This window comes from Mesoplodon mirus (genome assembly GCF_964341445.2).
Source record: "Mesoplodon mirus genome assembly, chromosome: 12".
Classification (NCBI taxonomy): domain Eukaryota; kingdom Metazoa; phylum Chordata; class Mammalia; order Artiodactyla; family Ziphiidae; genus Mesoplodon; species Mesoplodon mirus.
The window spans coordinates 67294568-67322085 of NC_138988.1; the positions used below are offsets into that span (position 1 = coordinate 67294568).

At 40.7% G+C, this 27518-nt stretch overlaps 1 protein-coding gene across 2 annotated transcripts in view; it reads right to left on the reverse strand.

The window, feature by feature from the left end:
- Positions 1-27518, reverse strand: part of LOC309813361 (diphosphoinositol polyphosphate phosphohydrolase 1) — a 96801-nt gene that overhangs the window by 31478 nt on the left and 37805 nt on the right. For both annotated transcript variants that reach the window (XM_082638186.1, XM_082638187.1), the window contains one exon: positions 8906-9016. In XM_082638186.1, coding sequence (XP_082494312.1) covers positions 8906-9016 — 111 coding nt within the window. The remainder of the gene's footprint in view (positions 1-8905; positions 9017-27518) is intronic.

Here is a 27518-nt window from a genome sequence, read left to right on the forward strand (position 1 = left end):
TTATAAAAACACAATTTTTCTTGGGCAAAGTGGCATCCATCGTTGTACTTCGTGGTTTCCGCCTGAAGACTTAGAGTGTAGGTGGCAAATGGTAAGTGTTTAAGCTTATTTTCTTCCGAACTTTTTATTTTGAAAAATTTCAACCCTAGAAAAATGCTTTGCCTATTTTTGAAGAAATTTTTAAAAATTTATTATTATTATTAATTTTTTGGCACGTGGCTTGTGGGATCCTAGTTCCCTGGCTGGTATCGAACCTGGGCCCCCTGCAGTGGAAGCACAGAATTCAAATCACTGGACCACCAGGGAATTCCCTTAAATCAATTTAAAAGATAAATCTATAGGTGCATATAACATACATGTACATTATTATTAATAATTCATATTCATGTGGTTTTTAAATTCCTTAAAATTTAAATAATAGAAATTCAGAAAATGCTACCTAAATAAAGCCTGCTTTTCAACAAACAAATGGGGTTGGTTTGTGATCTCTCTTGATTTACAGTAATTTACATCTGGATATATTTTCTCATATTAACATTTCTATTAAACAATGCAATATTCCCAAGGTTAAAAACCTTTATTTGCCTTCATTTATCATATAGGAGACTAAAAAATAAAACTATCTTCTTCCTAGAGCTTGGAGCTTCTCAGTTTACAGTTCAAAATAAAGTAAAAATCTGCAAAACAGATCATCCACCTAATTAAGAGCACATCTTTTGGCTGTTTTCCATTATGAGCCTTTTAGTACCACTACTGCTGTTGTTTTAATCTACTATGCATATATCATTTGATTGACATTTTAAAAACGAATTTTAAAAATTAGTTGCTTATGTTGAAAGATCAGGAGATCTCACATAAGAATCCAGCTTTCAGGGCTTCCCTGGTGGCACAGTGGTTAAGAATTCCCCTGCCAATGCAGGGGACATGGGTTCGAGCCCTGGTCCGGGAAGATCCCACACGCCGCGGAGCAACTAAGCCTGTGCGCCACAACTACTGAGCCTGCGCTCTAGAGCCCGCGAGCCACAGCTACTGAAGCCCGCGGGCCTAGACCCCGTGCTCCGCAACAAGAGAAGCCACTGCAGTGAGAAGCCCGCTCACTGCAACAAAGAGTGGCCCCCGTTCGCTGCAACTAGAGAAAGCCCGCGCGTAGCAACGAAGACCCAATGCAGCCAAAAATAAAATAAATTTATTAAAAAATATATATATATTAAAAAAAAATCCAGCTTTCATGCTTCTCTTAAAACATCAGAGCCACACTACGTCTTAATTGCCACATGAAAACTACCGGCTGGGCCTGAAGAGGACTGTCTCTGGTCTAGGGTAGGCTCTCCCCACTTTACCAGCGCTACACCCACCATCAACTGCCTGACTGCTTCCCTACAAGCTTATGAGCTGGAGACCCCTGGTCTACATTACTTCCCCCTGTTTTATTTATCATGTTGAAATGACTGAAATTATTCTTAATATATTATGATATATATTTTGTGGTTAAAGTTCTAAATAAAAAAAAATTAACGTATTTCCCTAATAAATTCTGTGATATACTATCCCCACCTTCCATGCGTAACTGTTTAGGCTGGGCCAAAAAGTAAAGATGAAAATACAACAGTCACACAGAGCCTTCACTTTTTTCTCTACTCCAAACAGAGTCTAACACTATGAGCTAAGAAAAAGGCTGACAAAACTGTATTTCAAATTATTTCCAAGTAGTCACAGGCTTTTCAAATGTTCTACTTGCATATAACAAGAGACATGAAACACTGTTTCCCCGTCAGAGACAGTTCTGAGATACCAACGGGAGCCTTCTGGTTGCTATGTTACATAAAAAGAGAGTACAACCTTTTTTTTTTTTTGCAGGGACAGGGAACACATAGTACAGGAATTGGGATAAGAAGATATAGATTTTAAAAATAAAGTTCACTATGGCATTTTCCCTGGTCTTATCTGAGAATACAAATGAGATCAAGAAGGGTTACAATAAATTCTTGATAGGCTGACATAAATAAGATTAGTAAGGCTAGAGATAATCAGGAAGCAGCTCTGGGCTCAAGGCAACCATGATCCTTGATACTATATTAAAGCATCTAGATGTTCAAAAAACTATCTTAAATGAAGGTGAATTCAGTCAAACATGCTGTGAAATGTTTACATAAGACAGTGTATCAAAAACTTGACGGAATTCCCCCCTGGCGGTCCAATGGTTAAGACACCATGCTTCCACTGCAGGCAGTGCAGGTTCGATCCCTGGTTGGGGAAATATAAGAAGCCATGAGCTGCGCGGTGAGGCCAAAACAAAACAAAAAACCCCCAAAACTTGAGGGAGGGCAGCAAGGTACAGGGAAGTTTAAAGCGACATCACTGACTTGAAAAAAACTTCCATGATGGTGAATTTATGTGGCAAAGCAACAGGTGGTAAGAGACAAAGGAGCAGCAGAGAAGTGTGATATTAGGACACAAGTGAGGAAGTCAGGGAACAAGTTCTTTTTTTAAATTTTTTAAACTTTTATTTATTATTATTATTATTTTTTTTTGCGGTATGCGGGCCTCTCACTGCTGTGGCCTCTCCCTGTGGAGCACAGGCTCCGGACGCGCAGGCTCAGCGGCCATGGCTCACGGGCCTAGCCGCTCCGTGGCATGTGGGATCCTCCCGGACCGGGGCACGAACCCGTGTCCCCTGCATCGGCAGGCGGACTCTCAACCACTGTGCCACCAGGGAAGCCCCCCCACCTTTTTTTAAAGCTAGGCCTATGTCACAGGTTAATTATCAGGCTGCCTACAAAAACTTCATAATTTATATGCTAGAAATGGATATGGATATGGACCTTGTCCAGACATGAGGCAGCAGATAAAAGGAACTGGCACTTGGCCACACTCTCAGTTATCACTGGCTACCATTTCTCTAAAGGCAGAAGGTACCCATCTTTGTCACCCTTGAAGAGAATGCAGTTGAAGTTTGCACATAATTTTTTCCTGTTTCTGTTTTCAGATGTACTGTATCTTTGTGATAACATTCTTGGTTTGGCTGAGGTGAGAATGGATGAAAGAAATGGAAACATAACAGCTGAACAGAAGACAGAACAGTTTCAGATCCAGCTTCTCTTTCTTCCCTGTCAGCCAGCAGTTTTACCTTTCCCATTGAATTAGCAAGAAAGAATAGCTCTGAAAACCACACAAAGAAGTGCTTTTCTTTTTTAATACAGAGGGAGCATCACATGGCTGGCTCAAACTAGGCTTTGCTAGAGATGTACTGTTACCAAGGCCCATGGCCAGTCCTGGGAGAAAGCCTCATCCCTTTGAGGGGTCACTTCAATAGGACTTTAACTAGAAGCAGCTAAAAAATGGAAGCTAGTTTCCAAAAGGGAATATTTCAGCCTTTTAAAGATTTTGGGTTTTTTTTTTTTTGATGTGGACCATTTTTAAAGTCTTTACTGAATTTGTTACAATATTGTTTCTGTTTTATGTTTTGGTTTTTTGGCCGAGAGGCATGTGGGATCTTAGCTCCCTGACTAGGGAAGAACCGCACCCCCTGCACTGGAAGGTGAAGTCTTAACCACTGGACTGCCACGGAAGTTCAGCCCTTTAAATGTGACTGGTAATGTTTCAAGTGCTACAGATTTACCTGTTTCTGAGATTCAGCCAATATGCTAAAAGTTTTAAGCTGGGTTGAACAAAGCTTCAGAACAGGTTGAGTTTTATGGTATCTAGGACTGACAATGCCATGATAAACTACTTAATAACCTCATTCCATTCACGTTTATACAGAAAATTTTTCTAGGAACAAATATATGTTCAATGTAGAAAACTTGATAATCTAAGAGCTAACCCAAAGATAACCACTGTGAACATCTGATGGGCATTCTTTCAAGGCATTAGGAGCATGGATGCTAAGATTAGATGTTCTGGATTCAAATCTTACCTTGAGCCCTTGAGCACATTTAGCTGGGCACAATTTGTCCTGGTGTGCCAGGACAAATTACTTGATCTCATTGAATCTCAACCTGTAAAATGTACACAATAACAGTTCCTACCTCATTGGATCTGGTGAGGAAATGAGGCGACATATGCAAAACCCTTAAACACAGCTTGGCACACAGTAAGTGTACAAGTAGTGTTATCTGTTCTTTCTGTACAAATAGACACACATATTTCTTCCCCACTAAATGGTTTTCTATCATAAATACTGTTTCATAACCTGCTTTGATCACTTAGGAATGTGCTGCAAATATTTTCCTGTGTTATTAAATATCTTTTTACTACATATCATTGGTACAGCTGCTGCAGGCAGTACTTAAGCAGAGGCTGTCATGTTTTATAGCACATGACCTTGCCACTCTGAGCTCAGTTAGAGGAATAAGAGATCAGCAACTGATGCAAAGGTAAAGCAGACATCTTCAAAATGGCTAGAAACTGATGTGGCCTGGCAGTTCTGAAGGTTGTAAGTAGGCAAAACCGATCAAGTCCTCTCTCAGGAAGCCTGAATGTGAGATACACAGACAGAGTGAGTCGACAGACAGGTTAGTGACGCACAAGGGAGGAAAAACACCAATCAAAAAGTGGTAAGCTGGGACTTCCCTGGTGGCGCAGTGGTTGAGAATCCACCTGCCAATGCAGGGGACACGGGTTTGAGCCCTGGTCCGGGAAGATCTCACATGCCGTGGAGCAATTAAGCCCGTGCGCCACAACTACTGAGCCTGCGCTCTAGAGACTGCAAGCCACAACTACTGAGCCTATGCTCTAGAGCTCATGTGCTACAACTACTGAGCCCTCGCACCTAGAGCCTGTGCTCTGCAATAAGAGAAGCCACCGCAATGAGAAGCCTGCGCACTGCAACGAAGAGTAGCCCCCGCTCGCTGCAACTAGAGAAAGCCCGTGTGCAGCAATGAAGACCTAACGCAGCCAAAAATAAATGAAAAAAAAAAAAAGTGGTAAGCAGAAGCCGGGAGACTAAGAAGACATTAGAAAGGCAGCGCTCCACAGTGGAAGAGAGGGGCTGGGCCTCTGGTATGGTGACCAGGCTCTTGAGCTACAGTGCGTCCCCACCATCCAACCACCCACTGCGAGCAAGGCCTGCCTGTGCTCTGTGACCTAAGTTTCCAGTTCTGCACAGCCTGGCTGGACAGCTGCTGTGATACTGCCATATTCTTCTCCCTCAATTAACTGAGGGGCCTGTAGATGTTATGTCTACTCCTGACAACCCAAAAGGGCCTACCTCAGCTGCATTTATGCAGCTGCTCTAGAGGTCACGCCAAAAACTGCAGCACTTATTTTGTTCAGCACTTGTTATGTGTTAAGCATTGGGGATTCAACAGTGAGCAAGAAAGAATGGTACCTGGCTACATAAGAGTGTAAAGTCTAGCACAGAAGACAACTAGACAAGCGATATGAATAAAACATGATAAATACAATGCTAGAAGTACAGACTGCAATGGAAACACATACGGAGAACAAGCCTGCAGGGAGGAATCATGAAGACTGCATGGAGGAAGAGACCTTCAGGGTGAAGCACAAAGTTAGCCTAGTGTGCCAGATACTACAGATGGCTCACTCAGTACCCATCACCACCCACGTGGATTCCATGACCGCCAGTCAGCCTTATGAAGTTATAGTCTTGACTGAGCTGCAGTGAACTGGATCGACCTTTCCTAACAGGCCACCCCTGAGTCCTGGCCTCATTTAACAGGAAAGGTGAAGGAGACCAGACATATTTTATGATTTTGCAATGTTTAAAAGAATTTGGCCTATTAGACGGTAACCTCAACTTTGAAAGTATAACTGAATAACTTATTTCTGACTTGTGATTTTAAATTGAAAATCTTAGTAAGTTTATATACACTATGGGAATATTTAAGATTCATCTTATTTGTAAGTTTAATACATGACATTCACAGGACTTTTTGCTGAAGAGCCTCATAAGATTTTCATTTTTTTAAAGTCAGACAACTGACATTCTTTAAAAAGCAATCAAATTAATTAAATTTATAAATGTAATTTGAAACATCTAAAAGTCTTCAATGAACTGGCCTAGGCACTATCCAAAGGCCCCTTAAAAATGACATTATCCGGGCTTCCCTGGTGGCACAGTGGTTGAGAGTCCGCCTGCCGATGCAGGGGACACGGGTTCGTGCCCCGGTCAGGGAAGATCCCACATGCCGCGGAGCGGCTGGGCCGGTGAGCCATGGCCGCTGAGCCTGCGCATCCGGAGGCTGTGCTCCTCAACGGGAGAGGCCACAACAGTGAGAGGCCCACGTACCGCAAAAAAAAAAAAAAAAAAAACATTATCCAAAGGCCCCTTAAAAATCTCCTATGCTTATAAATATAGCAATCAGATCTGCAAGCATTAGGAAAGAACAAAGTTTTTGAATGTGTGCTTTTAAAAAGTCATAACATTTTGAAAACTAAATAAACCACTGAACAGTGGCTTCTGCTTACAAAAGCTACCCTTCAAGGACAATAAAAAACATCTACCTACATCCTCTCTGATTCAAGTCTTATTCTCTGTTGATAGACGTGGAATTAGAAAAGCCACCCCCTCCATTTTATTTTGATGTAAGCCATGGAAATGTTTGTCTTTATAATGACACATTTCTCTAATTTATACTGTTTGTACGAATATTTGGTTTATTTGGTACCTTATTCTTTATCCTCTCAATAATGCTGGAATAAAGAACAGGGTATGATATGACTCTTGACTGGAGAGTAAAAAGTCTGCTCAAAGTCAGGCAGGGGCTTCCCTGGTGGCGCAGTGGTTGAGAGTCCGCCTGCCGATGCAGGGGACACGGGTTCGTGCCCCGATCCCGGAAGATCCCACATGCCGCGGAGCGGCTGGGCCCGCGAGCCATGGCCGCGGAGCCTGTGTGTCCGGAGCCTGTGCTCCGCAACGGGAGAGGCCACAGCAGTGAGAGGCCCGCGTACAGCAAAAAAAAAAAAAAAAAGTCAGGCAGGATTCTTCAGGGCTGAGAATGGCAGGCAGCGTTTAATTTCAAGCTTGGGATTCCCTTTAAGACAGGAGATAGGTAAGATACTGACCATATGAAAAGTATACTTTAATTATCTGTGCTGCATTGTTCACCTTCTCATGTCCCAACTCCACTTTATTCTCCACTCTATTCCCTTTTACCTACTGAAGGATGGTATGTAATTTCCAGGAAACAAAAGGGTAACCCTATATCCTTTTCAACTCCCTCACCGTACTTCCTCTTGTAATCATCTAGTTTTCTACATCTTAGTTGCACTTATATAACCCAAGGACAATTCGACTGTAGCACTCAACGAAACAATAGTAACAACAACGGGTTTAAGTTTTCCTGAGACAGATGCCAAATCCAAGTGTGCTCTACAGGGGTAAAGCTGTCACACTTCACCCAAAACTTCTAAACCAGGCAGCAAGTTTTGCCCAAGGTCTCTGAATTTTTTCCTTCCTCTCTATTCTAGAACCATCAGTCTATTTCAGGTCTTCCAACAACCTGTCTGAATCCACAGAGCCACAATAACTCTGTCAAACATCACTTTTGGCTTAGGTGCCTCAGAACTCACAGAAGCCAACTGGATTGAAGTCAAAATTATGTAGCTTAGGTCCACCAATTGGCCCTACCACACTTATTTGAATAGTCAAACCTTTGAGATCCTCCAAAAAGAACTCTGATAATTTCCAATTGGGGTATTTCTTCAGGACTTTTATGTTCCATCTGTCATAGAAGCATGTATTAATTACTTTCTATTCACCCAGCTGTGTACTAGGCACAAGAAGGGAGGATTTAAAATAGGAAATATAATCTTTGTCCTCAGAAGTTACAATCTAGTTATAGATACACAGATATATGATAAAATGAGAGTGGCACGAGTCAACATAAGTTTGCAGGACTTCAGAGCAAGGAGAGACTTCCTTGGGTATTCCGAAGTAAAATTAGTCTACGAAGACTTCAGCAAGGGCTTGACCCAAAAGAAATGCAGAATTTAGACTTTTTCTAAGCTCTACTTTATGTCCTTAGAATCAGTCTTAAGTCCCTTCTGGAACAAGGAAATGGATCTAAAAAGCACTATGTAGCCAAGGCAAGTAAATGGGGGTGGTAAAACTTACACCACTGAGTTAGGACTCCTAAACGAGATTAGCATAAGCAGAGCAGAGCGTGGTATTGCCACAGAGGCTATGGAGAAACATTAGTTCCTTCCTCCTGGTTTTGAATTGCAATTTGTTTCTCAGTTTCCCCAACAAAATTGTAAGCCCTTGAAGTAAGGGAACCAAGAGATTTGACTTCTGACTGTTTATTCTAGAGTATCTAGTAAGATATACTGGGCATGGCCCAAGAACTCTCTCTCTCTCTCTCTCTCTCTCTATATATATATATATATATATATATATATGTTGAATATCACGTGACCAAATAAAAAAGAAGATACTATTGTCTCTCTAGGTGCACCATTAACAACTTCTGGCTAACAGAACTATTGCTTTAGCCACTGCTCTATTGCCAGGACCCAGGGAGCATAGGAGAACAAGGGCTGCCTCCTCCTCCCCCAAAGGTTAATGAGAATAAGCCATTAATACCAATATTGCTTACTCCTCTTATTTCTTAGGGCTGATGAACTATTGGATTCTTGATCTTCTGCCACAGGTAACAGAGGCAGTGTGGGAAGAGATCCATAGGAAATCACAAAGGACTGTCTGGTATAATCACATACGGTCACTACTATGAGCCCTCCCCTTGCACAGAGTGCCTGATAAACATCACCATGTCACAACCTGACTGCCCCTTTAATCAAGGAGGCATGTGGTAACTGTTAAGTGCTTTCTTTCTGTGATCATGAGTCTGTTCATTCAGTGAGTGGTGATAAATTAAAGAACTACACAGACATGACAGGTTCACGATGACAAGGTACAGCCATGCCCTTTGTTCGCAGTGCACACCTCCTCACAGACTTCACGGACCGCTGCCACACTTGGCTCCTCCTCGGGCTCCATGCCTCCTCCAGGGACAATCCATCGGTCTGGATGGCGACTACTGCTCACGAGTAGCACCTGAAAGTCACAGAGGTCACAGGGGTAGTTAAAAACTCAAAAAGACACATTCATACAAATTCAGAGTTGAAACACCACAAAAAAATACCTAAGATCCATTCTTTGTTGATACCTCTCCAAATCACTTCTTGAAAAGTAGCTTTCATTTCTGTATGAAAAAGCAGACAATCTGCCTAGTAAAAGCAGAAGGGCATCTGAACCAGTGGCCATTATGTGTTCCCCCCTCAGACTCTCACTCAGTTGTCCAATCTATCCTCTCCTTTGTTCGTTTCTCTAAAGCCCTTTGAACACACAGCTGACAAAGACACTCAAAAAAACACAAAAAACAAAGATTGTCACTGATGAGCCTGTGAGTGCTATGAAGAGCTGGCCTTGGCCCTAGTTGGCACCACAGTCCCAACTGTCCCTCCAAGGTTCTCACTCCTGTGTGCCCCAGTTCCTGCTCCATCAGATGGCCATAGGCCGATACTACACATCACCCTAAGCTCTAAGTATGTGCTGAGAACCTAACTCTCTCACCGACATGAGGACTAGAAAGATTTCTTTTCGTCATTCTTTCAGCTGAGAGAAAACTGGAATTCTTTTACTAGTAAGCTTTATCAAGGAATGACATTTAATGGCCATCACTAAAATGTCTACAAATAATAAATGCTGGAGAGGATGTGGCGAAAAGGGAACCCTCTTAAACTGTTGGTGGGAATGTAAATTGGTGCAGCCACTATGGAAAACAGTATGGAGGTTCCTCAGAAAACTAAAAATAGTGTTGCCATGTGATCCAGCAATCCCACTCCTGGACATATACCCAGACAAAACTAAAAAGATACATGCACCCCTATGTTCACAGCAGCACTATTTGCAATAGTCAAAACAAGGAAACAATCTAAATGTCCATCAACAGATGAATGGATAAAGAAGAGGTGGTACATATATACACAATGGAATACTACTCAGCCGTAAAAAAGAATGAAATAATGCTATTTGCAGCAACATGGATGGACCTAGAGATTATCATACTTAGCGAAGTAAGTCACAAAGAAAGACAAATACCGTATGATATCACCTATATGTGGAATCTAAAATACGACACAAATGAACATATCTATGAAACAGAAACAGACTCACAGACATAGAGAACAGACTTGTGGTTGCCAAGGGTGGGGTGGGGGGGAGCAGTGGCAGAGGGAAGGATTGGGAGTTTGGGACTAGCAGATGCAAACTAGTATATATAGGATGGATAAACAACAAGGTCGTACTGTATAGCACAGGGAACTATATATATATATATTCAATATCATGTGATATACCATAATGAAAAAGAATATGCAAAAGAATATATATATAACTGAGTCACTTTGCTGTACAGCAGAAATTAACACAACATTGTAAAGCAACTATACTGCAATAAAATTAATTTTAAAAAAAGAAATGAAAAGAAACCAAACAAACACAAAATATTGGGCTTCCCTGGTGGCGCAGTGGTTGAGAGTCCGCCTGCCGATGCAGGGGACACGGGTTCGTGCCCTGGTCTGGGAAGATCCCACATGTTGCGGAGTGGCTGGGCCCGTGAGCCATGGCCGCTGAGCCTGCGCATCCAGAGCCTGTGCTCCGCAACGGGAGAGGCCACAACAGTGAGAGGTCCGCATACCGCAAAAAAAAAAAAAAAAAAAAAACCCACAGAATATTGATACAGAATATAGGTTACTAATTCAAACTTAACCAGTATTGGAGTCATGGTTAAAATAAAATCTAGAATTTCCCTAGTTTCTTTTCCTTAACCCTCTCTAGGACAGATGTTAAATAAAGTTAGCTTTACTCCTCATTTGGAGGTAGCATTGGGTTGGCATTATTTCCAAAACTAAAGGAATCCTCAATTGCTCCCTAAACAATCACTTTCCGATGATGTCTTTTGGGCCTCAGGCCCTATTCCAAACCGTATTCCCCACCCACCCCTCCACTCCCCAGCACTTAACTTCTACTCTGCAGTCATCTTTGTTGCCTGAAAGAAATCACTCCTTCCTCTCTGGCGCTCAGAGATCCCACCACTAACTTCCAGTTACCTACCTTCCAGTATTCTCTCTCCCACTTAAGGTCTCTGCAACTACTATGAGCCCTTGGAAACTCTACCTTTTTCTTCATCTTTTTTTTTTTTTTTTTTGCTGTACGAGGGCCTCTCACTGTTGTGGCCTCTCCCGTTGCGGAGCACAGGCTCCAGACGCGCAGGCTCAGCGGCCATAGCTCACGGGCCCAGCTGCTCCGTGGCATGTGGGATCTTCCCAGACCGGGGCACGAACCCGTGTCCCCTGCATCGGCAGGAGGACTCTCAACCACTGCGCCACCAGGGAAGCCCTTTTTCTTCATCTTTAATCCCTTTTCTTCTTGCCATGATAGATTCTCCTGATGCTCTTCTACAAAATCTATGATCTGCAGACTTAGAGGGGACCACAAGATATAAGAAGGAAATCCATGAATCCATATACAGTCACCAATATATAGCCCATGGACTGAGAAAATAATGTCTTAAACTTACAAGCTCTATTTTTAAAAAATATATATAAACTCTGCTTTGATTAATACAACATGGAATAGCTTAAAATAATATAAAATCCACAGTAGTTTTAGGTTGGTGTATATATATATTTAATCAAGGGATATTAAAAGTACTATGTGAGGGAATTCCCTGGCGGTCCAGTGGTTAGGACTCGGCACTTTCACTGCAGTGGCTTGGGTTCAATCCCTGGCTGAGGAACTAAGAGCCCGCAAGCCACGAGGTGCGGCCAAATAATTAATTTTTAAAAAGTACAATGTGGAGGTTTCATGAAATTATGCTTTTAAATAAGGGTCTTTGTTGGACTCCTACTTCATGCCATATACAAAAATTAACTCATAGTGGACCAACAACCTAAACGTTAAGAGCTAAAACTATAAACAGGGGTAAATCTTAATGACCCTGGATTTGGTAACATAGACCAAATTCTTAGACATGACAACAAAAGCCTGAGAAACAAAACCAAAAAATTTTTGATAAATTAGACTTCATCAAAATTAAAAACTTCTGTGCCTCGAAGGACATTATCAAGGATGTGAAAAGACAGCCTACAGAATGGAAGAAAATATTTGCAAATCATCTGATGAGGGTCCGGTATACAAAATATATAAAGAACTTGTACAATTCAAGGACAAAATAACAAACAGCATTTCTTCAAAGAAGATATACAAATAGCCAACAGGCACATGAAAAGATGATCAACACCATTAGTCACTAGAGAAGTACAAAGTAAAACCACCAAGAGATACCACTTAACACCCACTAGAATGGTTACAATTTTTAAAATAATAAGTACTGACAAGAATGTAGAGAAACAGGAACCTTCATACACTGCTGGTAGGAATGTAAAATAGTTTAGGCACTGTGGAAGTTAGGCTGTTCCTCAAAAAATTAAACATAAAATTACCATATGATCTAGCAATTCCACTCCCAGGTATACGCCATACCCCAAAGAATTGAAAACGGGTACCCTAACACTTGGACACAAATGCTCCTAGCAGTATTATTCACAATAACCAAAAAGCAGAAATAATTCAAATGTCCAACAATGGATGAATGGATAAACAAAACATGGCATATACATACAAGGATTAGTTTTCAGCCATAAAAAGGAACATAAATGTTACGCTTGAGAACATTATGGTAAGTGAAAGCCAGACTCAAAAAGTCACATATTGTATAATTCCACTTATACAAAATATGCAGAATAGGTAAATCCACAGTGACAGAAAGGAGATTGGTGGTTGCCGGGGACTGGAGGAAGGGAAGAATAGGGAGTAACTGCTTAATGGATACAGGTTTTATTTTGGAACAATGAAAGTGTTTTGAAACTAGACATAAGTGGTGGTTGCTAAATGCCACGGACTTACTTTAAAATGGTTAATGTTATGTGAACTTCAGCTCAATAAAATAAAACTAGTTTTAAGATCACAGTAATTTTTAAAAGCTAAAGTAGTCAGTGTCATCACTATCTTCTTCAGAGTCTACACTCCAGAGGAGTGGCCTCTCAGGTTACCCTTAGTTTTACTATATTAAATCATTTCCATAAAAGAAAAAGGGGATCACTGCCATACCCATTCTCCTCGATAACTGTGGCCAATCTTACATTTTCAAAAATTCCTTATCAAAAGAAAAATAAACCCAAATATAACCATCTTTGTTAATTCAAGCCAAAAAGTTTTTAAAAAGTCCTCCAAAGACTCTCTAGACAATGGCATTTAAGTCATATCTATCTCATCTGTAAGGGAGATTCAAGAAGAAAAAGTAGAAAAATGGGTTAATCCTTCACTGATTTGTTATATAAATAACAACATGTAGTCTTTCTTCCTAGAGATTTCCCACTTCTTGGCAAAGTGTTTACCAGCCATTCTAAGCCTAAGCATTTGCTTCAAAGGCTGACTAGGGCCATCCAATTAGGTTATAGTCCAAATGAAAGACCATTAAAGGGACATTTCAAAGTTAAAGCAAAGAAAAGGAAACTTGTACCACAGAGTATAATTTAATTTCTAAATATCAGTAAATGTGAAATATTAATGAGTAAATCTAGCCAGTGTTATTGCTTTGTACATTCAAAGCATGACTATATGAGGTAAGACTACATATAACACTGCAGCTGGAGGAAGCGAGCTGCATTACTTTGTAGTCATACTTCAAAGCAAACACTATTACCAGCAAATAGTTCTTCTCCTCAGTAAGTTTCCTTGACAACCCATTGAAAATTTACTGCAAAAACCAAAACAAAATATTCTTTATTTCAGCCAGAGGGTTTACTCCCTCCTACCTTATAAAACAGTTAAGTGGTGTTCTGGTCAGTAAATTCTTATTCTGAAGCTTGATTTTTAAATACAAATTATCTAAAAAGAAATAAATGGCAAAGCTCCTAAGAGATTCTGAAAATGACACACTAAGAAAAAAAAAATTTGTCATTTATTCAACAAATATTCATTAGGCATTACAATGAGCCAGGAACAGGAAATGCAGAGGTTAGAACCTCTGCAATTTTGAGGCAGATCAAACTGGGGGACTCGCCAACCAAGTGTATCAGACCTCTTGTGAAGCTCTTTTCATCAAGATAGGTGATATCCCTGCAGAGATGGATAAATGAACCCACAGAACACACCCATCCATATACGAACTCTTGGATTCATGACACAGGTGGTCCTCCTGGGACAACTTAGTATCCTCATGGACACAGAAAAATCATTATATTGATTAGGGACAAGGGTGTAGTGAAAAAATAAAGAAATGTGGGCAGATTTACATAAAGGGCTTCAGCTAAAACAGTAATATTTTATTTCTTTTTTCTTTTTCTTTTTTTTGCCCGCACCACGCAGCTTGCGGGATCTTAGTCCCCCGACCAGGGATTGAACCCAGGCCACTGCAGTGAAAGCACTGAGTCATAACCACTGGACCGCCAGGGAATTCTCAATAATTTTTTAAAATTAATTAATTAATTAGGCTGCGTTGGGTCTTTGTTGCTGTGCACAGGCTTTTTTCTAGTTGCGGCGAGCAGGAGCTACTCTTCGTTGCACTGCGTGGGCTTCTCATTGCGGCGGCTTCTCTTGTTGCAGAGCACAGGCTCTAGGCTCACGGGCTTCAGTAGTTGTGGCAGTGGGCTCAGTAGTTGTGGCGCATGGGCTTAGTTGCTCTGTGGCATGTGGAATCTTCCCAGACCAGGGCTCGAACCCACGTCCCCTGCATTGGCAGGTGGATTCTTAACCACTGCACCACTAGGGAAGCCCAATGTTTTATTTTTTAGGTTTTAAAAAATTGCTTTAAAATTGTTTAATACAAATTTTCAAAAGAATATAAAAGAAAGCCATAGTCCCCGACCTAGAGAAACTGATTATCTAGTGGACAGAGGAGAAAAAAAAAAAAGAGTACTAATACAGGGTGAGGACTGCTATGGTTGAGGTATGCACAGGATAAATGACAATGGAAAGAGACACCTAACCCAGGTTGGCAGGGGGGTGGTAGGGGGATGGTAAGGGAAGGTTTCTTAAAGGAAGTGACTTGAGTTGAATCCAAGTTCAAGGACACTCATTCAACAAAAAATCATCAGAAGCCTACTGTATGGCCCTGTGCTTAGGATACAAAGCAAGGCATATACAGCCTCAGCTCTTGAGAAACTTAAAGTTCAACGGATGAGCGACTTCCCTGGTGGCGCAGTGGTTAAGAATCCACCTGCCAATGCAGGGGACACGGGTTCGATCCCTGGTCCAGGAAGATCCCACATGCCACGGAGCAACTAAGCCTGTGTGCCACAACTACTGAGGCTGCGCTCTAGAGCCCATGAGCCACAACTACTGAGTCTGCATGCTGCAACTACTGAAGCCCACACGCCTAGAGCCCGTGCTCCTCAAGAGAAGCCACTGCAATGAGAAGCCCGCGCACCACAACAAAGAATAGCCCCTGCTCGCCGCAACTAGAGAAAGCCTGCGCGCAGCAACGCAGACCCAACGCAGCCAATAAATAAATAAAGTTCAATGGATGAGACCGACAAGAAGTCAGGTGACCGATTATATTTCAGTGACTGTGCTACAGACCATGATGCTCACTAGATATTTCATGCTCTTGCCTACGGTACCCAGCCTCGCCTTGCTGTTAGGCGGGACCATTTGACTAGTTTTGCGTAATGAAATATGAGCAGAAGGGACATGTGTCACTTTTGGGCTGAGACAGGGAGAAGCCCATCCAGTCTCCTTCCTCCTCTGTCACAGTGCTCAAGAACATTGTGAGTTCCAGCTGGTGTAGCTACAAGCCTCAACCCCTTGAATGGAAGAGAGTTCCGTGTGGAGCAGAGCCTCTGAAAACCCATGACTGATAAGCATCATCACAAGTAATAAAACTCTGTTGTGTTACAACAGTGAGATTTCAGGATAAATGTTACGGCAACATAACCTAGTTGATCCTGATTAAGAGTGTGAAAGATCAGTGAAAGGTCTAAGGATTGGTTCTGCTGATTGCCTCATATTTAAGCATAGTGTCTGACCCATATAGGTGGTCAATAAATGTTTGATGAGCAAATGAAAGAATGGACCATTGACTGAGGGAACAAACTGCTTTAAAAAAGGAATGCAGAGAGCATATAGACAAGGTTAATGAAGGAGGCTGAACAAAAAGGCAGAGGTCCAATTATAAAGAGTTTGGATCGAAACCTGAAGGCAATGGGTAAGTCACTGAGGTTGTCAGAAGAAATGACATAACCCAATTTGGGTTTTAGAAAGGTCACTCTGACTTGGGCTGGATATGGGCAGACCTGCAGAAATACATTTCTGCAGTTGATTCAGAGAAAGAACAAGGACAAAATTGGGAGTTGGAAGGAAGGGACAGATTTCCAGATATACAGAAGGGAAGAGTCCACAGGACCAGGTGACTGACAGGATGTAGGCCAGGTCAGTGGTGAAGCTGCCCTCCAAGGAGGATGTGGAAGGATGGGGGGAGGAAGGAACCACAGGGAAGCTGTCCTCCGAACATATGAATTTGAGAGTTCAATAAGATGTCTAACGGGTATTTCTAGTAGATAATCATATAAATGTTGGACAGGCACTAAAAAGAGGGGAAGAGACAAACACAGGGAGAAAACGTGCATTTGCAAAGCTCTAGCTGGAGGAGCTATCCCCATTCCCCCTACTTACCTTCCACTCCCCGTGGTGTCCAGCAAGTTTCCAATCTCACTGCCAACAGTATAGCAGGGGTAGATATATTCTAGGTATTCCAAGTTAAAGTTCTGGAAATATTTTTCTTAAAAAATCAATTATCTATGGTGATAATCTACAACATGGAAAATCCTGATTAGCAAGCTATATATCTTAGACACATTACTAATTTCCAGAAAATTGCAGGCAGTAACGCACCTAACATAATCTCATTTCCAACAATGCAATGCCCCCGGCATTCAACAGCCCCTTAACAATGCCATTACTGCCAGACATCTCTGCTGGTAGCCCAGATGGCACAAGGGCTGCACCCTATCAGATCTGTGACGTGCTCTGCAAACTGCTTTTACAGTTAAGCCCATTCTAACCGTTTATGTGTCCTTTCTTAAAAATAAGAAGACCTCCTTGGTGGCGCAGTGGTTAAGAATTCGCCTGCCAATGCAGGGGACACGGGTTCAAGCCCTGGTCCGGGAAGATCCTACATGTTGCAGAGCAACTAAGCCTGTGCACCACAACTACTGAGCCTGTGTGCCTAGAGCCCGTGCTCCACAACAAGAGAAGCCCGCGCACCGCAACAAAGAGTAGCCCCCGCTTGCCGCAACTAGAGAAAGCCCACGCTCAGCAATGAAGACCCAACGCAGCCAAAAAATTAATTAATTAAAAAAAAAAGATCCATAATAGTGAATAATTATCTGCACTTGTTCGGATTCCGGATAAATTTACCTTTTTTTTTTTGGCTGCGTTCTCTGGCTCGTGGGATCTTAGCTCTCTGACCAGGGATCGAACTCGTGTCCCTTGCAGTGGAAGTGTGGAGTCCTAACCACTGGACTGCCAGGGAATTCCCCAAATTTACCATTTTTTTATAGAATGTTTTAAAGAACAGCTGCCACAAGTTCTTGGACACAAGGACCCTATAAAATGTTTAAAAGATGAATAATACTGAGTATGAGGTGAAATAACTTGTTCAAATTAAATCAATAAATTATCACAGGGCCAACCAATAGCAGTTTCAGTTCTTAAGAGTTGTTTTTTTTTTGGTTTTTTTTTTGCGGTACACGGGCCTTTCACTGTTGTGGCCCCTCCCGTTGCGGAGCACAGGCTCCGGACGCGCAGGCTCAGCAGCCATAGCTCACGGGCCCAGCCGCTCCACGGCATGTGGGACCCTCCCGCACCAGGGCACGAACCCGCGTCCCCCGCATTGGCAGGCGGACTCCCAACCGCCGCGCCACCAGGGAAGCCCCTTAAGAGTTTTAAAGCCATTTTACCCTTTAGCTATTTTTTTTTCCCTACACAGGAGCTCAGAATACTGCTAAAAAGGAGGAACAAGTAGACATAAACAGTTTACAAAATCCCTTCATTTTATCTAGCTAATCAGGTTGTTTATTTAACAAAAGAGGAAATTCTCTGCTTAGTACAAAGACTGTGATATGACCAGATATTCTGCACAGTTTTTACTTTGGGAGGAACAAGGTATTTTAAGAACAGATATCCCAGGGTATGGAATATACTGCTAGAGTTCTATGTGATTGAGTGTCCTGCCCTGTCTTTCCAAATGAATGTCCAAATGTTAAGATAACCACACATAGCACTTTATATTACCTGGTATTCAATGATTTTTTTAATTTCTAAAAAGACGACTAAAGAAACCCAGTAAAGGGACTTCCCTGGTGGTCCAGTGGTTAAGACTTCACCTTCCAGTGCAGGGGGTGAGGGTTCAATCCCTGGTCGGAGAGCTAAGATCCCACATGCCTCACGGCCAAAAAACCAAAACATGAAACAGAAGCAATGTTATAATAAAATCAATAAAGACTTTAAAAATCGTCCCTATCAAAAAAAAATCTTGAAAAAGAAAAGAAACCCAGTAAACTTGGCGGTATTTGCAGGTTATATAAAAATAAAAACAAAGACTTAAAGTTGCTGGATCACACTGTCTGAACATAACTTACTGGCATGATTGAGTTGTTCCTGTAAACCTTAACTCCCTCCCACAATTCTTGTAAATAATGAAAAAAAAGACAAAAAAAAAGACAACAACAAAAAAAAGACTAATACTGGGGGAAACAAACAAAAACAGCAGGTAGTATTTATTCAGTGCCCACTTTGTGCTAGGTGCTGCTGTTTTACATGTTCTATTTTTAATATACGATCCCTAATTTTCAAACAATCATACAAGCCGGGAATTATGTAATTCTTGCCATTATACTGATCAGGAAACCAAGCCTTAGATGATTTAGTGATGTGGTGAAGGACATAGAAAGGATAGCACTGAGCCAGGATTCAAACCACAGGCTATAGGCCTGACTTGACAGACAGCCAGACGACTGAGAGAGCCTGTTACATCCATGATGTAGCTAGCAGCATATGAAAAACCCTCTGAAAACAGCCACCACTGGATAAAAGCCATGACATGATTTTCTCCAGGCCAGGTACAAGGAAAGGATGGAGAAGGTATTTTAATCTAATCTCTGATTCAAATCAATAATTTGGAGCACTTTCCACTATTCTCTTCTGTGAACAGAGACTATTTGCTTACTTACTATATCTTTCCTGGCCAGAGCTGTCTTCTACATAGAGAGGCACTACAAGCTCCTCTATATTATGCAACTTTTTAACACTTTCTTTTCTGAAAATGTTTATTAATAAATATAAAAAATGACTAGTAATTTTCAATGTGAAGTTCCATTAGTCTTCACATTTGTTTAGAAGCTACCTAAAAAAAGAATATATATATGTGTATTACTGAGTAACTTTGCTGCACAGCAGAGACTGGCACAACATTGTAAATCAACTATACTTCAAGTTTAAAAAAATTGGAAAAAAAAAGAAACTACATATTTCAAGTGATTCTTTACTTAAGCATTTATTCCACAAAAAAATGCTATTCAGTCATTACTTGATTAGAAATGAATTGAGGCATGGGGGGTTGGGGTGGGGGTGATGTACAAAAATATACAAAGCCTACCCTTTAACAGCCCACCCTCTAATGCCCGGACTGGCAAACTATGGCCCCTGGGTCAAATCTAGCCTACCACCTGTTTCTGTATGGCCCATGACTTAAGAATGGTTTTTACATTTTCAAAAGGTTGAAAAAAATCATAAGAAGAATATTGTAACATGTGAGCTGATATGAAATTCAAATTTCAGTGTCCATAGATAAAGTTTATTAAAACACAGCCATGCTCATTCATTTACCTACAGTCTACGGCTACTTTCAAGCTACAATGGCAAAGTTGAGTAGTCCTCACAGAAATCAAAAATATTTACTATCTAGTCCTTTATGGAAAAAGTTTGCCAACCCTTGATCTAATGAAGGGCCCAAGCAGCCACAACATCATGTTGATAAGGACTTTTATGAAGGAAAGAAGATTCTGAGAGGGTCCCAGAATACTTCTCAAGAGGGAACATTTGAGTTGGGCCTAGAGGAGAAATTTACTGAGCCCAGAAAGGAGAGGTGTTCCAGGCAAGGGGCACTGCAATCACAAAGCCACAGATGCAGGAAACAGTATATTATATCCAGAGAATGCTGAGAAGTTCAAGTAGTTTGATATGGTGAAGGGTACATGATGGGAAGGAGGAAGAGGGCAACAGAGGAGGCTGATAAATTAACTGAGACCAGTATAAAAAGTTCACATAAGTACATCAAAGAGTTATGGCAACTGAAGGCAACTGGGAATCCTCCTTGGTTTCTGAGGAGGAAGAAGGCAATCTCACTTGTGTTTCAGAAGCTTGAATCTGGAGGCTGAATGAGTGATGGGTGGGAGGTGGGACAGAGTTCAGTTAGAGAGGATAAGGGAGCAGGATGTAATCCGTGTCCCTGGAGAAGGGGAGCAGCAAGTGGATTCAAGTCATATTTAGGAGACAGCAATGATAGGAACTGGTAATTAAACAGAAATTAGGGTGCCGTGAAAGGGATGCAGAGGCTATGGCTTCTAACTGGGGTCAGTAGGTGGATAGAGATATCCATTTCTCAAGAGAGAGAAATACAGGAGAGAAGCAGGTAGGAAAGGAAAAAACAGTTTGAGATACTACAGGAAAAGTTAAGCTTCCTACACTCTCCATATATTATGGGAACTTCTAAAATCTCAATTTAAACGTCCATTTGAAAGCATTCACCCAAGAAACAGTGGTTGCCTCTGTACAGTACAATTGGTGGCACTGAGGAGGAGGAGGCATTTCACTTTAAAACCTTGTGTATAGCTTGAATATTTTAGAACAAGCATTTCGGACTTTTATAATTGAGCAAGAAGAATGCCAAGCATTATTCCCTAGGAAATTTCTGAAAGCCAAATGGAGTGAATGAAATATTCAGAATGCTCAAGTTTCTTCAGGTCATTAAAACAAAGCCACAGGAACATCATTCCTGACATCCATAAACTACATTTATGTTCAAGTCCTCTCAATAACATTTTTAAAGTTTCCTTGGCACAGATCTTGCCCATTTCTTAAGTTCACTGTTTTTTGTTACTGATATAACTATTGCTTATTATTTAAAAGAAGTCATAACAAATTTTTACAGGTTACTATTAAAATAATCTTAATTCCATACATAAGCACAATCACAGGACTAAGAGAAATTATTTTTAAAAGCAAAAAAGAAATTTTTACTTTACACCAATGTATTCTAAACCATGACGGTATATTTCATGGCTATAGTTTGCCCAGCTAAACTATATTGACCAGATATAGATAGACATGACCAGATGTACAGGAAAGGCAGGCCTCATGGTGGGGCCAGAAGAGCAATAAGCAGGGGCAGGCAGGTCATAAACAACTGTTCTTTTGCAATTCTGACCACATGTGTGTGAACTCCAGCTTATCGTTCTTACAAAAAAATAAGAACAAAAAAATGGGCCAGATATACATGGTGCACCAGGAACAAAACAAACATTTAACTATACAAGAGTTAAGATAGAAAGATAGTTTTTAAAAGGAAAACAGTTTTATGTAATTTCAAGTACTGTATTTCACAAATTTTTGTGTTCCTAACTGAACTAAATTTAACTGTCAAACTTTCATTTTACTACAAATTACACTTTATTTACTCTATTTAGAAAGATGCGGGAGGCTCAAACGGGAGGGGATGGGGGATATATGTATGCATATGGCCGATTCACTTTGTTGTACAACAGAAAATAACACAGTATTGTGAAGCAATTATACTCCAATAAAGATCTATAAAAAACTAAGTAAATAAAATAAAAACAACAACATAAAAAGGAAGATGGAGGAGTATCACTAGAAATCACAGAAGAAAACTAGGTAGCAACTGCATTAAGATTGAGAATTCTTGGCTAAGAGTTCTTTACTTGAAGACAATCCAATGCTCTAAGACTCAGAATAAACAGAAGTAAATGTAGGAAGAGGGGGTTTATTATAGACCCAAAATGTTTTAATTACTCCAAATCCATAGAAAATGAGTATAAATAAATCTTTTTTTTTTTTTTTGCGGTACTTGGGCCTCTCACTGTTGTGGCCTCTACTGTTGTGGAGCACAGGCTCCGGACGCGCAGGCTCAGCGGCCATGGCTCACCGGCCCAGCCGCTCCGCGGCATGTGGGATCTTTCCTGACCGGGGCACAAACCCGTGTCCCCTGCATCAGCAGGCGGACTCTCAACCACTGCGCCACCAGGGAAGCCCTAAATAAATCTTATATAATTAAACAACTACTGTAAGAGTCACAAGAAACTGATAACACAGGTTGTCTTATGCGGAAAGAAACTGGGTAACTGGGGGAGTATGCATGAAAGGGAGAATTTTCACTGTATGCCACTTGTGCCTTTTAAATTTTGAACCATGTAAATGTACTGCCTATTCAAAAGTAAATTTAACTGAAGAGCTCATTAAGCATTATAAATGACCAAATGAAGAACAATTCTGAATCTTCTAAAAACCACATTTTTTTCCCACATCTTTATTGGAGTATAAATGCTTTACAATGTTGTGTTAGTTTCTGCTGTATAACAAAGTGAATCAGCTATATGTATACATATACCCCCATATCCCCTCCCTCCCACCCTCCCTATCCCACCCCTCTAGGTCATCACAAAACACCAAGCTGATCTCCCTGTGCTATGCAGCAGCTTCCCACTAGCCATCCATTTTACATTTGGTAGTGTATATATGTCAGTGTTCTCTCTCACTTCGTCCCAGCTTCCTCTCCCCCACGCCCCCCACCCCCGTGCCCTCAAGTCCATTCTCTACATCTGCGTCTTTATTCCTGCCCTGCTACTAGGTTCATCAGTACCGCTTTTTATAATTCCATATATATGCGTTAGCATATGGTATTTGTTTTTCTCTTCCTGACTTACTTCACTCTGTATGACAGACTCTGGGTCCAACCACCTCACTACAAATAACTCAATTTCATTCCATTTTATGGCCGAGTAATATTCCATTGTATATAGGTACCACATCTTCTTTATCCATTCATCTGTTGATAGACATTTGGGTTGCTTCCATGTCTGGCTATTGTAAAGAGTGCTGCAATGAACATTGTGGTACATGATTCTTTTTGAATTATGGTTTTCTCTGGGTATACGCCCAGTAGTGGGATTGCTGGGTCATATGGTAATTTTATTTTTAGTTTTTTAAGGAACCTCCATACTGTTCTCCATAGTGGCTGTATCAATTTACATTCCCACCAACAGTGCAGGAGGGTTCCCTTTCCTCCACACCCTCTCCAGAATTTATTGTTTGTAGATTTTTTGATAATGGCCATTCTGACTGGTGTGAGGTGATACCTCATTGTGGTACAAACCACATTTAAAGGCATTATCATTATATGTTCAAATTCCCTACATATGATACTTTGCTCTGTAAATGCATCTTAAAATGTAATGTCAGGAAAAATCTATTTCTATATTAACTTATGTCTTCTTTTATCAGCCATTAAAAAGCCATTACTCCTATCATCCTTTCCTCTTTCTTTTTAGCTAATCCATGGGAGAGCTAGATTTAGCGGACAACTGTCCATTCTTGGAACATCTCTTCCACAGATCTTTCTTAATTTTTAGCTGATCTGTTTCATATATTTTTTTATTTATTATTTTTTTTATTTTTTTGCCACACCACATGGCATGTAGGATCTTAGTGCCCCAACCAGGGATCAAACCCACACCCTCTGCAGTGAAAGCGTGGAGTCTTAACCACTGACTGCCAGGGAAGTCCCTGTTTCATATATTTTTAATGCAAGCTCTCTCAAATCTTTTTCTTAAAGTAAAGAGTATCAAAATTATAAATTAACCTTGACATTCTTTTTTTCAACAATCAAAAGGCCAAGTCAATAATTACTCTACCCTACTCTGGAAAAGCATCATTTCTGAACATATTTTTGCAGTGCCTCTAAAACTTTAACAATTTGATGCTAAATTCGTCGTCTCTCAATTATACTTCAAAGCATTTGGAGAATGAAATGGCCTCACAACACCCACCCAATGAAGTATGCAGAAAACAAAGCCTTTTTACCCATGAAATTATAATGAATTATAAGTTGCTATTTAAAACAGACCACTCTAAAAGGAAAATTTTTAAGAGAATACTTTTAAAAAGTTACTACAGTCTTAAAAAATAGCTTTAAAAAAAAATTGAGGTGAAGTACACATAACAAAATTAACCATTTTAAAGTGAACAATTAGGTGGAATTTAGTACATTTACAATGCTGTGAAAACACCACCTCTAGCTCCAAAACACTCTTGTCACCCCAAAATAAAACCTCATAACCATTAAACAATTAGTTACTCCTCATTCCAGACCCCAGACCTCCAGCCCCTGGTAACCATCAATCTGTTTTCTGCACCTATGGATTTGCCTATTTTGCATATTTCATATAAGTGGAATCATGTGATCAACATGTGATCAAAAGGTCTGGCTTCATTTACTCAGCATGTTTCTGAGGTTCGTCCACAATGTAGCATGTATCAGTACTTCATTCCTTTTTATGGCTAATAACAGTCCATTTTATGCATATATTACAATTGTTTTATCTATTCATTTATTGATGGACATTTGGTTGTTTCTACCTTTGGCTATCATGAATAGTGTTGAACATTGTATACAAATATTTGAATACCTGTTTTCAACTGTCTTCCATATATATCCAGGAGTGGAATTGCAGGATCAAACATAATTTTGTTTAACTTTCAAGAACCACCAAACTGTTTCCACAGCGACTGAACCATTTTACATTCCCATCAACAACATACAGGTATCCAATTTCTCCACATCCTAAGACTTCTTATTTTCCATTTTTTGGAAGTGGGTGTGAGGTGGTAAAATTAGTTTTAAGAATGTCCTAGGGCTTCCCTGGTGGTGCAGTGGTTGAGAGTCCGCCTGCCGATGCAGGGGACACGGGTTCATGCCCCGGTCCGGGAAGATCCCATGTGCCGCGGAGCGGCTGGGCCCGTGAGCCATGGCCGCTGAGCCTGTGCGTCTGGAGCTTGTGCTCCGCAACGGGAGAGGCCACAACAGTGAGAGGCCCGCATACCGCAAAAAAAAAAAAAAAAAAAAAAAAAGAATGTCCTAATAATTACTTAACTTCTGAAGGAAGGTAGAATGCCTGACCAGTAAGAATGGGAAATAGTAAACTCTTATTCCCCCTTTAACCCCAAGAAAAACCTCAACTAACTAGACTCTTTCTCCCAGAAAGTAAAAATGTACCGGATATCAAGAGAACGAGAAGACAAGGCACAGACTGGGAGACAACGCTTGCAAAAGACATATCCAATAAAGAACTTATCCAAAATATACAAAGAACTCTTAAAACTCACAATAAGAAAATGACCAACCTAATTAAAAAATAGGTAAAAGACCTGAACAGTCACCTCACCAAAGAAGATATACAGATGGCAAATAAGAATATGAAAAGATGCTCAACCTCACTTGGCATTAGGGAATTGCAAATTAAAAAAAAAAAAAAAAAAAAAAAGGCGATACCATTACACACCTATTAGAGTGGCCAAAATCCAGAACATGAAAACACCAAAGGCTGGTAAGAATGCAGAGCAACAGGAATTCTCATTCACTGCTGGTAGGAATGTAAATTGTACAGCCACTTTGGAAGACAGTTTGGTGGTTTCTTACAAAACTAAACATACTCTTACCATAGGATTCAGCAATCATGTTCCTTTGTGTTTACCCAAAAGGGTTGAAAACTTGTGTCCACACAAAAACCTGTACACAAACATTTACAGCAGCTTTATTCATGATTACCAAAACTTGGAAGCAACCAGGTGTCCTTCAGCAGGTTAATGGATAAATATTCAGACAATGGAATATTATTCAGTGCTAAAAAGAAATGAGCCATTAAGCCATGAAAAGACATGGAGGAACCTTAAATGCATACGACTAAAGGAAAGAAGCCAATCTGAAAAAGCTACATACTGTATGATTCCAACTATGACATTTTGGAAAAGCCAAAACTGGAGACGGTAAAAAAAAATCAGTGGCTGCCAGGGACTGTGGGAAGGGAGAGATGAATAGGCAGAGCATGGCGGATTTTTAGGGCAGTGAAACTATTCTGTATGATACTCTAATGACGGACACATGTCATTACACATTTGTCAAAATCCACAGAATGTACATACAACACCAAAAGTGAATCCTAATGTAAACTATGAACTTTGGGTGATAATGATATATCAGTGTGGAATCACTGATCGTAACACACGCATCACTCTGGTGGGTGATGTTGATAGTGGGGAAGGTTATAGGTGCGTGGGGGCAGAGGACATACATGAGTACTCTGTACTTTCCACTCAGTTTTGCTGTGAACCTAAAACTACTCTAGAAAATAAAGTCTATTAAAAAAAAAAATATTGGGCTTCCCTGGTGGCGCAGTGGTTGAGAGTCCGCCTGCCGATGCAGGGGACACGGGTTCGTGCCCCGATCCCAGAAGATCCCACATGCCGCGGAGCGGCTGGGCCCGCGAGCCATGGCCGCGGAGCCTGTGTGTCCGGGGCCTGTGCTCCGCAACGGGAGAGGCCACAGCAGTGAGAGGCCCGCGTACAGCAAAAAAAAAAAAAAAAAAAAAAAAAAAAAAAAAAAAGTATTAGGGACTTCCCTGGTGGTCCAGTGGTTAAGACTCTGTGCTTCCACTGCAGGGGGCATGGGTGTGATCCCTGGTCGGGAAACCAAGATCCTGCATGCTGTGCGGTGTGGCCAAAAAAAAAAAAAAGTATTAAAATATTTTTTAAAGGTATTGAATATATTTTAAAAAGTTATTGCTGGATTCCTTTAAAGGACCAGTAAAGGCTCAATCTGAACTCATAGGATTATTAGTAACAGTTGTAACTAATACTTTTATAGCAATTTAGAATGTCCCAAGTGCTATGCATGTAAATATAATCTAACTTAATTCTCACAATGACCCTAGGAATGAGATGATGTTAGTGGACATATTTCTATTTTACACTTGAAGAAACTGTGGTTTCAAGAGGGTAACTCAGACCTGAAGTACAGACATGACCACAGTAATCAAGACAGTATGGTACTGGCACAAAAACAGAAATACAAATCAATGTAACAGGATAGAAAGCCCAGAGATAAACCCACGAACATATGGTCACCTTATCTTTGACAAAGGAGGCAAGAATATACAATGGAGAAAAGGAAGCCTCTTCAATAAGTGGTGCTGGGAAAACTGGACAGCTACATGTAAAAGAATGAAATCAGAACACTACCTAACACCATACACAAAAATAAAGTCCAGATGGATTAAAGACCTAAATGTAAGACCAGATACTATAAAACTCTTAGAGGAAAACATAGGAAAAACACTCTTTGACACAAACTACAGCAAGA